At 34.5% G+C, this 14,980-nt stretch overlaps 1 protein-coding gene across 1 annotated transcript in view; it reads right to left on the reverse strand.

Moving 5' to 3' along the window:
- LOC126890533 (intermembrane lipid transfer protein VPS13C-like) overlaps window positions 1–14,980 on the reverse strand; it is a 267,141-nt gene that overhangs the window by 133,728 nt on the left and 118,433 nt on the right. Inside the window, exons 14-17 of the mRNA XM_050659537.1 lie at window positions 9,317–9,620; window positions 7,907–8,086; window positions 4,562–4,751; window positions 4,381–4,508 (exon numbers count right to left, since the gene is read on the reverse strand). Coding sequence (XP_050515494.1) covers window positions 4,381–4,508; window positions 4,562–4,751; window positions 7,907–8,086; window positions 9,317–9,620 — 802 coding nt within the window. The remainder of the gene's footprint in view (window positions 1–4,380; window positions 4,509–4,561; window positions 4,752–7,906; window positions 8,087–9,316; window positions 9,621–14,980) is intronic.

A 14,980-nucleotide genomic window follows, 5' to 3' on the forward strand; every position in this document is an offset into this window, starting at 1 on the left:
TCTGGGAGCAAAAATAATTCGATTGAACCTAACTTACCTTAGTACAAATGTGCACATAAAAATTACAGCCCTTTGAAGCTACAACATGAAAATCGGTTTTTTCCAATATATTGAAAAATATTACAGATTTTTTGTTGAAAATGGACATGTGGCATTCTTATGGCAGGAACATCAGTGAAATTTGGCACCCCATAAAAATTTTCTGCGGGTTTTGATTCCTTAAACCCCACCGAATTTTTGTGTACATTCCAATTAAATTATTATTGTGGTATCATTAGTTAAACAAAATGTTTTAAAAACTTTTTTGCCTCTTAGTACTTTTTCGATAAGCCAATTTTTGTCGAGATATTTTGAACATTTTTAAAACCCACAACATATTTGTAAACGGTTGAGTAAGATTATAGAGACCTGATAATAATATTATGAAAATAATATTCTACACTGTGGGCCAAAATAAAGGAGTACATTTTTTAGTTGAAAATAACTTTTTTGGTTTTTGGGCTATTTAATTTCTTTTTGCAGGGCTAAAAGCCTAATATATCCTCAACGTGACTGCAAATTTGGAAGCAAAAATAACGTACAGGGTCGGACTTACAAAAAAAATTATGTAACGGTGCATTTGAGCTCGTTGCAAGTGAAAACTTTCTTAGCTAAAATTGAACTGATATGCTCTTTTGGTAGGTTAACTATCAAGAACACTTCAAAAAAATGGAATTTTTTTTTAAATTACCGGATTCGCAAAATATCATTTTTTTATTTAAGTAATGTTTAGAACACGCCTTCGCCATAAGATTTTAAAAAATTCCGAATTTGTAAAATATCATTTTTTACTTAAATTGGGAAATTTTATTCGAGTTTTTTTCTAATATGTTCAGCAGAACGAAACCCTCTTAACACTAAATTACATCGTTTCCATCGTTTTTGCCTCATATTAGCAGTAATTTTTATTAAATGTCTTAAGAACTTCTTAAACGCTCAAATATGTCAATTTTACTTAGTAAGCCATGACTGCTTAGGTTGCCATGGAATGTGACGGATCCAGAAATTTTGTTTGGGGGGGTCATGGGTCTTAAGGGTGATTTATTTACCTATCTCTGATGCAAGGTGACTTAGTCTTACCAACCTTAGGATACGTGGGTTTAGAGTTATGGGGGGGGGTGTCATGACCCCCATGACACCCCCTGGATCCGCCAGTGCCATGGAATTTGTTTGACATTTATAGTTAAGTAAGTAAATTGGCCAGTTCATAATACCACTTTTAAGCAAAAAGGACAGAATATTAATTAAATATTACCGTGAAAAATACAATTATGGTGCAAGAAAAATTGTAAATGTATTTCCTGAGAAAAATTGGCATATTGGAACGATAGGAAAGTTCTTAAGACATCTAAGAGAAACCCATGGTCTATTTAACATAAAAGTGAAAAAGGGAGGAAGCGAAGCTCAAGAACTGAAGAAAATATTACTAGAGTAAGGGTTGTATTAGGAAATCTGCAACCTGGCCAACCTGTTGGAACAAGGAAAATTGCAAAAGAAGCTAGGATTTCTTGCACATCAGTTCAAAGAATCATTAAAGAAGATTGCCATCTTAAAGTATTTAAAAAAGTTTACTCTCAAAGACTTACTGCCAATGTAAGAGAACAATGACTGGAAAGATGTAATTTGCTACTAAGAAGATTCCGTTCTCTTGAAGACATTAGAAAAATATGGTTTTCAGATGAAAAAATGGTTTATTTACGGCCTCATAAAAATACCCAAAATAATACGATGTATTCTGACGTACAATTTAAGAGAGAAATTTCTCTAGATCTAGAGCATCTTTTAATTGAAAAAAGTAATTTCTAAAAAGGTGTAATAGTCTCTATTGCAGTATCCATGTTGGAAAAATCAGCACACTTCCCACAATACAAGGATATTGTTGAGTGAAAATTGCCCGGACTATATTTAGCCCGATATGTGGCCACCTAACAGCCCAGAATTAAATCCGGTTGAGAAATTTTTGAACAAAATTTGTATGACGAACAACAATTTGAAACCATCGAACAGCTCAAAGAATGAATGCAGTTTGTTTGGAATAATTTTGAACAGGGTGTAATAAATAAGGCTATCAATTTATGATGCAGACGACTTCAAGAAGTGGTAGGCAATAATGGTGGCCACATTCATAATATTTTAATCTAAGTTTTAAAATTATTAAACTATTTTCATAAATGTGATATTTGTTAAAATGTTATATTTTCCTAATTTAATAAAAAAAATGATATTTTGCGAATCCGGTAATTTTGAAAACATTGCTTTTTACTGAAGTGTTCTAGATAGTTAACCTACTAAAAGAGCATATCAGTTTAATTTTAGCTAAGACAGTTTTCATTTGCAACGAGCTCAAATACACCGTTACATAATTCTTTCTATAAGTCCGACCCTGTACGTTATTTTGGCTTCAAAATTTTCAGTCATGTTGAGAACATGTTAGGCTATTAGCCCTGCAAAAAGAAATTAAATCGCCCAAAAAACAAAAAAGTTATTATCAACTAAAAAATGTACTCCTTTATTTTGGCCCACAGTGTATACTCTTACTGAACCATTTACAAATATGTGGTGGATTTTACAAATATGTTCAAAATATCTCCATAAAAACTGATATATCGAAAATGTACTAAGCGGCAGAAAAGTTTTAAAAACATTGTGTTTAACTAATGGTACCACAATAATAATTTAATTGGAACGTATACACAAAACTTTGGGGGGTTTAAGGGAACCACACCCCTTAAAATTTTTACGACGTGCACAAATTCCACTGTTATTTTTTTAAGATGCTATTGCCATAAGATCACTAGTAGTTTTCGATATTTTGAAAAAAAAAACGATTTTTATTTTGTAAAACTTGTAAAACTTCAAAGGGCTGTAACTTTTTTTATGGGCACATTTGTACTGAGGTAAGTTAGGTGCAATCCAACTATTTTTGGTCTCAGAATATGTGATTTAATTTATGACCTGCCTTTTTGTTGCTCCCTGTATTACATTGCGTATTTAACTATCATCTTTTCAATCCTTACACTTGCAACGCTATTTTTACTGTTAAATTAACTTTAGATCGTCTATTTCAATATCTTCTTCTTGATGTGCGTGTACGTGACGAATGTTAGCGATCATCATGGCAATCTTCACTTTATCTGCAGCAACGCGGAAAAGCTGCACATATGTTGTGTTGAACCAGGTTCTGAGGTTCTTTAACCAGGATGTTCTTCTTCTTCCTGGTCCTCGCTTTCCAAATATTTTTCCCTGTAGGATGGCTTGTAGGAGGGCATATCTGGATTCATTTCGCATAATGTGTCCAAAGTATTCCGATTTGATGGTGGTTCTCGGTTCTTCCCCATTCTTCTAAGGACCTACTCATTTGTGACCCGATCAGTCCATGGGATTTTAAGAATTCTTCGATACAGCCACATCTCAAATGCTTCCAATTTTCGGCACATATCTTCGTTCAAGGTCCATGATTCAGCACCATAAAAAAGGACAGAGAAGACGTAGCCTCTCAGCATTCTTATTTTTATACCAAGAGAAAGGTTGTGGCTTTTGAAAGAGGCCCCCATACGGTTGAAGGTAGAAGGTTGATCTAGCCTTTCCAATGCGCGATCTTATCTCTTGGTTGTTGGTTCATTCTTCATTTATTATGGTGCCGAGGTAATTGTAGTACCTCACTCTTTCTACAGGGGTTTAGTTGATGTAGAGTTGACCTTCTCTTATCTTTTTCTTGCTAATGATCATAAGCTTTGTCTTCTTTACGTTTATATTGAGTCCATATTGTTGACTGTAATAAGTGATTTTGTTCGTGAGTACTTGTAGGCCTTCTAGGTTATCCGCAAATACTATGGTGTCATCTGCATACCTGATGTTATTTAGCTGGTACCCGTTTAGTACAATACTTTTTTCACTTTCGTGCAAAGCTTCGATAAATATTCTTTCAGAGTAGAGATTGAAAACTAGGGGGGACAAAATGCAGCCTTGCCTCACTCCACGTATGGTTTTCACATATTCGGTGTGTTCACCGTCAAGTCTGAGGTTTGCAGCCTGATTCCAGTAGAGTTTTCAAATTATTTTCGCATCTTGGTTGTTAATTCCTGCTTCTTATAATATTTGCATGATCTTGGCGTGCTGTACTCGATCAAACGCTTTCTCGTAATCAGCCAGACATGCATATACGTCGCAATTGACGTCTATGCATCTCTGGAATAAGACTTGTATTGAAAACAAAGCCTCTCTCGTACCAACTGCATTTATGAACCCGAACTAGTTGGGCGACTTTCACATAGCTTGCAACCTTGTAAAAACATTTCAATATACGAAGTAATAAACATTTTGATATAGCTTGTTATTTACCTGCATCTCCAATGTAGATGTTAACGTCATGACTCCTCTAGAAGCCATTACATCATTAAGCTTAACCAAAATGTTTTCTGTTATTTCTTGTGGATAATCCTTAAAGAAATTTTCGACCTTTAGTTGACCTAAAAAACAAACAGTTACTATAACCTTTATTTTTATGTTTAATCCACATTACCTGTATCAATAATTAGAACATTTGGAGAAGAAGACTTTTGTGGAAATAAAAATACTGGACCGCTGACGTTAATGGCTAGGTTTATTTTTGTATTCGCCTTCAAGGTTTTAGTAATATCTATAACCAAGGTGTTCATTTTGACGAATAGTTTTTCTAAGAATGGAACTGCTTCCAAATTTGCCACGAATCTCTAAAAATATTTAATTTTAGAGTCTTAACCTTTAAAACCATTTTTCTCGAAACTTATTATTTTGACATAGCACCACCTTCTTTTCCTGTAACCTTCAACTATAATTTGTTAATGTCAGTCCATTTAATTAATGATTTCTTTATAGTGAATATTATTTTATATTATTCTGCTTTTTTTAAATTTAATTCTATTATTTTATTTACACAATGTGTAAGCCTAATAATTTATTTTCTATAAAGAGTAAAAACGTAAACTCGTATCTTATTTTTTTTTGTATTAAAACAATTTAGTAAAAAATAAATGAATGCTATGTAGTAGGTAACTGTTGACACATGTCTTAGAACACCATCCAAAAAAGTTGAATGTTGGGATGGAAATTGTCCAAAATATGCTTAGACACCCATTATTCATAGATGGAAATTTAAATGGTGACAAGTATTTAGACAATAATCAAATTATTCCTGCACTTCAACTTAATGGCCAGATATCACAAAATTTGTGGTTTTAAAAAAATGGGGTGCTCTGTTTCCGAACGGTTGGAAATTTTATAAATGTGGATTTTTCAAATCGATGAATTGGACGTAGAGGATTCATCCACGGCAAAAACACAGCTCCTGGCCCTGATGGCATACACAGGAGATGCCAAAAACAACACCGGAAGAAATATTCCAGCTGCTTGCAAGAATTATCAATGCATGTCTATTACTAGGACATTTTCCTAATCTTTGGAAAATTTCTAGTAAAATCATGATCCCTAAACCAGGGAAACCCACTACTAGCGCTCAATCCTACAGACCCATTTCACTGCTCAACACTCTAGGCAAGATCTACGAGAGGCTCCTTAAGGAAATACTCTTAGATCACCTAGAAACACACAACATCATTCATAGCTTTCAATTTGGATTGAGAGCTAGTCATTCCACAAGTAACGCATTGGTAGAAGCAGCAACCTTCACTTCTGAGGCATTGAATGAGCGCGGTAGGCTTGCAGTCGGCATCTTCTTAGATGTGTAGAAAGCAGTCGATCAAGTCTGGCATGCCGGACTGATCGAAAAACTACACTGTGCCCCTGTGCCCGTTACATTCCTGAAAATAATACATTCTCATCTTACTGCTCGAACTGTTCGTGTAAAAGTTGCAAACAATCTCTCAGAACCATTCACTCCCCAAGAAGGAGTGCCACAAGGTTCTATAATTGCGCCACTACTATACACAGTCTATAACAGCGACCTTCCTAGCCCAATAAACCCTACGGAAAGTATTTTACTAAATGCCGATGACACAGCTCTTATCTCCACGGGCAAGAAGGGGGAGAGCTCTGTATTCGAAAAAGCCCAAGCACAGCTCGACAGAATAGCTGAGTGGTGCAACAGATGGAGAGTAACCTTAAATCCAACAAAAACCCAACTAATTCTTTTTAGACACCCTAAGAACAAAGCTACTGCCCTTGAACAAATTAATTACATTAGACTCAACGGAAAGAGGCTTGTTTTCTCCCTGTCTATAACCTACCTGAGTGTCGAATTTTCAAAGACACTCAACTGGGGTATAGACGTCAAAAACACTCTAAACAGAGTAAGAAACAGAGCCAATCTCCTGAAATATCTAATGGGACAAGGGAGAACTAGCAAGGTTACTCTCCTACACACATATAAAACTTTTGTTAGACCACTTATTGAATACAGAGCTGTCCTTTACTCCACACTGAGTCCGAGACTCATGAACTCGATCTTGGCTACGGAGAGGAAAATCCTAAGAAGACCCATCGGCATACGACTACCCATCGGCATGTATACACCAACTAGATAATATCCCCTCAATCCGGGATATAATCTTAGGCCTAAGCAAAAGATACGTCCTTAAAACCATAAATAGCTCTAACACCAGAGCTAAGGAGGTTTTAAAGACCAGAGTGGACCGCAGAGGACAAGTACTCACCAGAAATCCCGCAACCAAAGTTCCTTTCCTGCCTGCTAAACTTCTAGACATAGCAGGTAACGAACTTCCTGATGAGTACTGGAACGTCCTTGAAACAATTCCCCTATTTTATCGTAGACAATAATAAGTCTAAACTCCAAATGCTGATCCAAGAGCCGTTCCTCCAAGAACCAGAACTTGTATTATGTTAGTAGCAGCACAGAAAAATAGCATGTTGAACCCTCGTTCTCTGAACCAACCCATTTCACTCGTCTGGACAACAAATCAACCTGTCAACCATAACAATCGCACCCTTAAAGCACAAACAAAACTTCTAAAACACCCCCTCACAAAAAGGGGGTAACCGTCCCTTGAAGCGGCTGTAAAAGCCTAAACGAGGTTATCAAAAAGTCGAGAGAGGATTCATATAGTCACCTACTCGTTCTCCGGACTTTAATCCGTCAGTTTTTTTCTTTTGGGTCATCGAAAATTAAGTGTTTACATTAGTTGATCAACAGGCTTGCAGGATTTGAAATATTAGATAAATTATTGATGAACGTAAACTAACAGTCAGGAACAACCGTCGATATAGATTGCTTTGACACTCTAAAAAGGTTCATTAACGATGAATAGCTGTCTACAGCACATTGACAACACATCATTGCCTTCTAAATCCTTTTGAATAAAAAATTTACGAGTTTTAAAATAACTCTTCATCCAAATTGTTTGCTTCAATCATTTACGTTTCTCAACTTTCTTTAACATCAAATATGAAATACTTATATCCTCCCAGCAAAATAGCGTCACTTTCATCCATCGTGAATAGACTAAAAGGCACTGTATGTTGACAGGGAAAAGCAACGTTGAAATGCATTTTGAAAGTGGAAGCGCACCAGCGTGGACATAGCTATTTTAATTGTATGCAAAGTTTCACGCACGGCGTTGTTTTTTTCAAAGATATTTAGTGGGTTCCATATTTCATCCCAACCCTGTATAATTTGTAAAAATAAAGACCATACGATAAATAAAATAAATACTCGAAAGGTAACTCCTCAAGAAGTGTTTTTAGAATTTTGTGGAATTAATTTACCGCATCTTTAGTTATTCTGTAAGTTATTTTGTATTGTAATGTAAACAATATAAACTTACAATATTACCTCTAGTAAAATTATCATTATGATGTTTAATAACAATATTAGTTGAAAACAATAAATAGTTTTTTAATAATGGGAACAAACCTGTAACTGGACAATTAATTTATAAAGAAATATGCAGTGAATTCGACCAAGTTGAAATTTAAAACTTCCGTCTATAAACGTTTCGTCTATATTGGGTGAAATGTCGTTATTGTATCCTAGATTGGAAGAATTTCGCACGTACTTTATATCAAAGACTTTATCTTCGTCTGTATATAATACCTAAAAAAGAAACAGCAATTATATACAATACAGGAAAAATTCAAATTTTAATATTTTCACTGCGAAATATTTAAGACTTAAGTCTTAAGAAATAAAAATTTCAGAGCAAATAATAGGATATAGGATATTATGTACAGCAGAAAATACTAACACATACACGGAGAAACTCTCAAAGGTTCTGTACAGAAGATCAAATTTTAGTACCAGGCAATTCCATTGGCTCGAGTAGTGCTTGACTTCTGGACTACATGCACTAATATCTTGCCAAGAAGGTCTCTCACTTCGACGTATCCAATACAACATTCTTTTTATACATGGTTCTCTTGGTTCATCTCACAGGGTAAAATTATTCCTCTAATTTAACACAGTGATTACAATTTGTACTGGATGGTCGTTTCGAAAAAGCATCAGCATTTGAATGAACTCTTCCAGCTCTGTGTTCGATCTTTTAAACATATTCTTGTAATCGTTCTAACCATATTTCCATCTGGCCCTCTGGATCCTTTCGAAGAAGGAACTTTCTGCCATACAAGTATCTATGGAAAGGTTCACAAACCTTCACCACGCCAAGCAGTTCTCTCCTGGTAACGCAATAGTTTCTTTCTGGTTTCGATAGGACTTTGCTAAAATAAGCGATGGCTTTTTCCTGTCCATCCTGGTTTTGGGAGACAACAAGCCCTATTGCACTGTTGCTAGCACCTTATCTAAAACAAATTTTCCTGCCTGTCCCGGGTAGCTTAAAATCGGTGCACTGTTCAGAGCTGTTTGTAGTTAAAATAAAATAAAAATGTATACCATTTTTATTCAGTTGCAATGCGAAGGCAAAACAATCCTATTTTTCACTTAGAATACGGAGGGCAGTCCAGCACTCTGAATCGACGATTTTCGACTCTTATTGGAGTCATCATCGGAGAGGCGTAGGCCTGCTGCTCTCTGCTTTACTTTACCTGTTTGTAGTTGTTCGAAAGCTTTTTGACTCTCTTCATTTCATGTATATTCTTTACCCTTCTCTGTCAACTTTGTTAAGGGCTTCGAGGTATTGGTAAATCCTTTGGCAAATCGTCGGTAATGTGTTCATAGACCAAGGAAACTTTTAATTTCGTGTTTATCTGTTGGTATTGGCCAATCCTTAGTTCTTGTAATATTTTCAGGATCAGCTGTTACACCATTACTCGACACGATATGTCATAAGTACCTAACTTTTAGTCGAAACATAATAAATATGCTTACCTTAGAATATAATGTAATATCCGACAGATGTTCCACCGTTATATTACTTAAAAATGACCTAAAAACAAATCTTTCATTTGCTCTGAAAAGGAAGTCCATTTCCAGTCCAGAGAGTTGAATGTTCACTATATCAAAATCTGAATCACAAACAGTGACGCTGAGATCTGCTAATCGTGCGGAATGAGAAAACTTTATGGAACCTGGAGGTACTGGTGTATCAGTCTTTGAATGTAGAACGCTTCGTAGTTGCTGTATTAAGCCTAATAGTGTTCGCTTTAAGAAGGGAGATGTTTGAGATTTTATCCTGGAAAATATTAAATCAGTAAATAAAAAATTACCTTCTAGGCATTATCTATTTTTCGTTAAAAATAGATCTAAATTATAACCCTGTTATGTGAATATGAATAACTTCGGTTTTTTCAGACGATACAGTAATAATGACGGATAACAATAATAATTTAAAGTAATCGCCTTAAGGCATATCCTGTTTGTTTGTCGTGTTTGTTTTCAAGCGTTGTCTATGGTCGTATTAACAAGCTGATGAAATTTTTATCTGTCGGCATCTAGACGAAACAATTCCTCGATCGTTTCTACATGTGCATTAGAGACATATTGCAGAGTCACTTTTGCATTTGCTATATTACAGCAAGCGTTATTTTGACAGTAGCATGTGCAGATGTGACATTTGGCTTACGCTGCGTTATTGGAAATACGGCCTGCCGTTATTAGGGGATCCGTTAGAGCCCGCGCACACTGCAGACTTTTTAGTCGGCCGATAGTTTAGTCGGCTGCTTAATCAGTACAGAGAGGTATACATCGGTGAATCGGTGTAACGTGCGCATCTGCACACCTCTCTATACTGATTAAGAAGCCGACTAAACTATCGGTCGACTAAAAAGTCTGCAGTCTGCGCGGGCTCATAAGCGCTGGTTTCCTCGAAAGCGGTGCCGAAAAACTGCGACCGTAACACTGCGATGAATGACATCATAAAAAACTGTACCATGCAAAATAATAGCGGTGGTTTCCAAGGATGCGTTGAAAGCCACCGCTTGCTGAGTTTGCACATTCCATTGCCGCAGTGAAGAACCTTGAATTTTTCACAATAATCTGACGTAATTCATCGCAGTGCTACGGTCGCAGTTTATCGGCGCCGCTTTCGAGGAAACCAGCGCATTAGGGTGTGTGGTATTCTTTGCGCTATTTTCTTTCTCAGGGTATGTCTCTTGTTTGTCTTTCATTTAAACCAAGTTTATTTGTAATAATTTTCTACAATAACTACCTCAGATAGTAGCAAGCGAGTGAGATTTACGTCTGAGGATGGTTTATGTTTATTAAATCAAGTTTTACATCAAAATCAATTAACCTATCCAGAAAATTGGACGTTAGTTCAGGATAACATAAAGAGTGCAACAGGAAAATCTTTTATTATAAGAACACTCGAGGAACATTATTTGTTTCTCTTGCTCGATATTTGGAAGAATGTCCAACCCTTCCTTCTATCTAAATAAAATTCTTGATTTTGAGCATGTAATATGTCTTCATCTCCCAAAATGTTATGCAAGTTGATAAACTTGATGTGTTCATCATTAGCATTGACCAAAAAGAGAGCTTCTAACTTCTAAGTCTTGATCCATTTTAAATTGCATACAATTTAGAAAACGACTAATCTAAATCGAGCCGTAAAAATACCGCAACCATAATGTTGAGCAATATCTGTATTTAGGAAACGTCTGAGAAATGTAAATGCTGTCAAAATAGCACAGTGTAAATAGCGCAACGTAGGCTGTGTTAAATTTGCAGCCAGCACAGTTGCTTTCTTCCGACTCAGCGTTTTCCTTCGATTTTGCCCTGAGTGATCAACCGGAGTGAGCAATATTTATGTCGTCTCATTATATAATTGAAAAAAAAACTGTATGACTTGTAGACCCTTCTAATAGTACGTTCTTTAACGGTAAAATATTGCAAAACCTCTAAATTTTAAAAAACCGCTTGGATTGACATGAAGTTTGGCATACACATAGCTAACAAGTCAAAGAAAAAAAGTTATATTGTGCCGATATGTGCTTTTGCCCCGGGGGTGGTTTTCATCCCCTCTCGGGGGCGAAAAAATATTCGTCCAAAGTAAGTCCGGAAATGGATAAACTGACTAATTTTAAGTAACTTTTGTTCTATAGATTTTTTTCACTAAGTCAATACTTTTCGAGTTATTTGGAAGTAAATATGTTCATTTTTTCAACAAAATAACCACGCTTTTAGACGGTTTTTCGCAGATAACTCAAATAATAAGTATTTTGTCGAAAAAACATTTGTAGCAAAAATATAGCCTGTAAAGAATTTAAAAAAATGGTGTAAATATCACGTCTCTGTACCTAGTAGAAGCATAGTTATAGCTAATTAAAAATTGGTTAATATTCATCAAATTCCAAATGGAATATTTTAACGTGAAGTAACCAAAAATGAAACACATTTCGGGGAAAACTCATTACAACTTAATTAAAGTGTTTAAAAAAAGCTTAATTTTTGTTTTATAAAAAAAATTCTAGCAACAAAAGTAAACAAGTTACGCTCAAAATAAAGTTAGTCCCTTTTTTTTGGTGAAAAAATCGGGTAAATCACCCCCTAATTAGTATGACTCATCATTAGTATGTTTCATCGGTTCAAAGTTCTTATTTTTGAAAGGGCTGTAGTTAAAATGGGTTGAACGAGTTACTGATCACGAATGTATGCAAATTTAAAAACACCAAATCTTAATCAATTTTTGTCTAACAGAAAAACAAAAAAATACATGATATTCAGAAAAGCAATGCTGACTTTTTTGTTTTTCGAGATTTTTGGTATCTCTAACAATTTTTAAGTTATTTTGAAAAAAAGCATATTTTTCAAAATTAAAATTTTTGAAAATTATACTTTAAAATCAAATTTTTTTAAAAATAAGCACTTTGAATCGATGAAACTTACAGATCGTATAAACACAACATAAGTAAAATAATTTGTGGAGCGGTAACGATTAATTTCATTTAAGTTGCTAATTAGGGGGTGGGGTTCCCGATTTTTTTTTGCCAAAACAAAAGGGACCAACTTTATTTTGACCGTAACTTGCTTAAATTTAATGCTAGAAACTTGTTATAAAAACAAAAATAAAGCTTTTTTTAAACAATTTAAAAAAGTTATAATGGATTTTCCCCAAAAATTGCTTCATTTTTTGGATATTTCACTTCGAAATATTCCATTTGAAATTTGGTGAATATGAATCTATTTTTCATTGGCTATAACTCTGGTTCTAGGAGGTCCAGAGACCTAAAGAGTACACCATGTTTTTTAGTTTTTTACATGCTATATTTTTGCTAAGAACGTTTTTTTCGATAACACACTTACTTTTTGAGTTATTTGCGAAAAACCGTCTAAAAATGTAGGTATTTTGTTGAAAAATGAACATATTCACTCGCAAATAACTCGAAAAGTGTTGACTTGGCGAAAAAGCTCTATAGAACAAAAGTTACTTAAAATTAGTCAGTTTATCCATTTCCGGATTTATTTTGGACATATATTTTTTCACCCCCAAGAGGGGGTGAAAGTCACCCCCAGGAGAAAAGCACACATCGGCACAATATCACTTTTTTTCTTTGACATGTAAGCTATGCGTATGCCAAATTTCATGTCAATCTAAGCGGTACTTTAAAATTTAAAGCAAAAACCGTGAAACAATGGACTATAAAATATAAGTCAAACTGGCGACAGGTGTATGTTTTCAAAAACTGATAGTGTGTAAAATTATTTATTAAATTCAGTTAAGTAATTTCGGCGTAGCACATGCCATTATCAGAGCTCCCTATAAAGAACCTTAGGTTAACATAATTTTTTACATCAATATAATGGTTGAAAACATTACATCTTATTAGCGGTGTGCGAGTACTTGGAGGGGATACGAGAAACGATCGTGCGCAAATAGCGGAGAAATCTTGCAACTCTCTTAAATAATTCATAGTGTCAATTGAAATTGTCAAATTGACGTATATTTCATACCTACTGTCATTTAAGAAGAAACATTATATATTGCTCCACAATATTGATATGATATGCAATTATTATATAAAGGTAAATTTAATTAATTGTATTTTGCTTGCAGTACTGCATTTAATAATTTATTTTATTTACTACATACAATTGTTTACCTTTTAATAACATAACCTCGGTCTTACTTTTTCTTCTTATATTTTTTTTTGGGCTATGACCTTGACAATTATCCAGCAACCAGGACTAATATAATTGGCCAATATAATTAAAAGTGCAAAAAATTTTGCTGAGCTATGAAACCAGGTGCCGCTTTTCCGAACTTGCACGGTCCCAATAGATTATAACAGGAGAGTCATTTGAAATTTTGATTGGGGGGGGGCAAGCATTATACAGGGTGTCCCGAAAAGATTGGTCATAAATTATTCCACACATTCTGGGGTCAAAAATAGTTCGATTGAACCTAACTTACTTTAGTACAAATGTGCTCATAAAAAAGTTACAGCCCTATAATATATCGAAAACTAGTAGAGATTTTTTATTGAAAATGGACATGTATCATTCTTATGGCAGTAAGATCTTAAAACAAAATTATAGTGAAATTTGTCTACCCCATAAAAGATTTATGGGTATCTTGTTCCCTTAAACCCCCACAAACTTTTGTGTACGTTCCAATTAATTCATTATTGTGGTACCATTAGTTAAACGCAACGTTTTAAAAACTTTTTTGCCTCTTAGTATTTTTTCGATAAGGCAGTTTTTATCGAGAGGCGGCTTCTTTTTTAATATATTTACGTAAAAATTTTATACGGGTTTTGTTCCTTTAAACCCCCCAAATGTTTGTGTACGTTTCAATTAAACTATTATTGCGGTACCATTAGTTAAACACAGTGTTTTTTTTCATAAGTCACCTTTTATCGAGATGTAGCTTTTTTTTTCAAAATATACCTAAAAATGTAAATTATAAATAAATCTTCAGATTATTAACAGGTCTCTATAATCTTACTTAACCATATACAAATATGTGGTGGATTCGAAAATATTCAAAATATCTCGATAAACACTGGCTTATCGAAAAAGTACTAAGAGGCAAAAAAGTTTTAAAAACGTTGTGTTTAACTAATGGTACCTCAATAATAATTTAATTGGAACGTACACAAAAGTTAGGGGGTTTAAGGGAACAAAACCACCATAAAATTTTTATGGGGTGCACAAATTTCACTTTAATTTTTTTTAAGATATTGCTGCCATAAAAATGCCACATGTCAATTTTCAATAAAAAATCTCTGGGAGTTTTCGATATATGAAAAAAAATCGATTTTCATTTTGTAACTTCCAGGGGCTGTAACCTTTTTTGTGTGCACTATTTTATATAGGTAAGTGGGGTTCAATCAACCTATTTTTGACCCCAAAATTTGTGGTATAATTTATGACCAATCTTTTCGGGACACCCTGTATATACAATATATTATATATGATGTAATGATGGAAATTGATGTATTTTTTATAAATTTCAGTCATTTTCAGGGCCAGGGGGGCTAATGCCTCCCCACCCCTGACCCTATCAAATGACGCCCCTGGATCATAAATGCCTCGTAACATAACGTAAGAGTAATTGTTAACGTACAACATATTAATAATTAATAGATACAG

This window comes from Diabrotica virgifera, chromosome 8 (genome assembly GCF_917563875.1).
Source record: "Diabrotica virgifera virgifera chromosome 8, PGI_DIABVI_V3a".
Taxonomy (NCBI): domain Eukaryota; kingdom Metazoa; phylum Arthropoda; class Insecta; order Coleoptera; family Chrysomelidae; genus Diabrotica; species Diabrotica virgifera.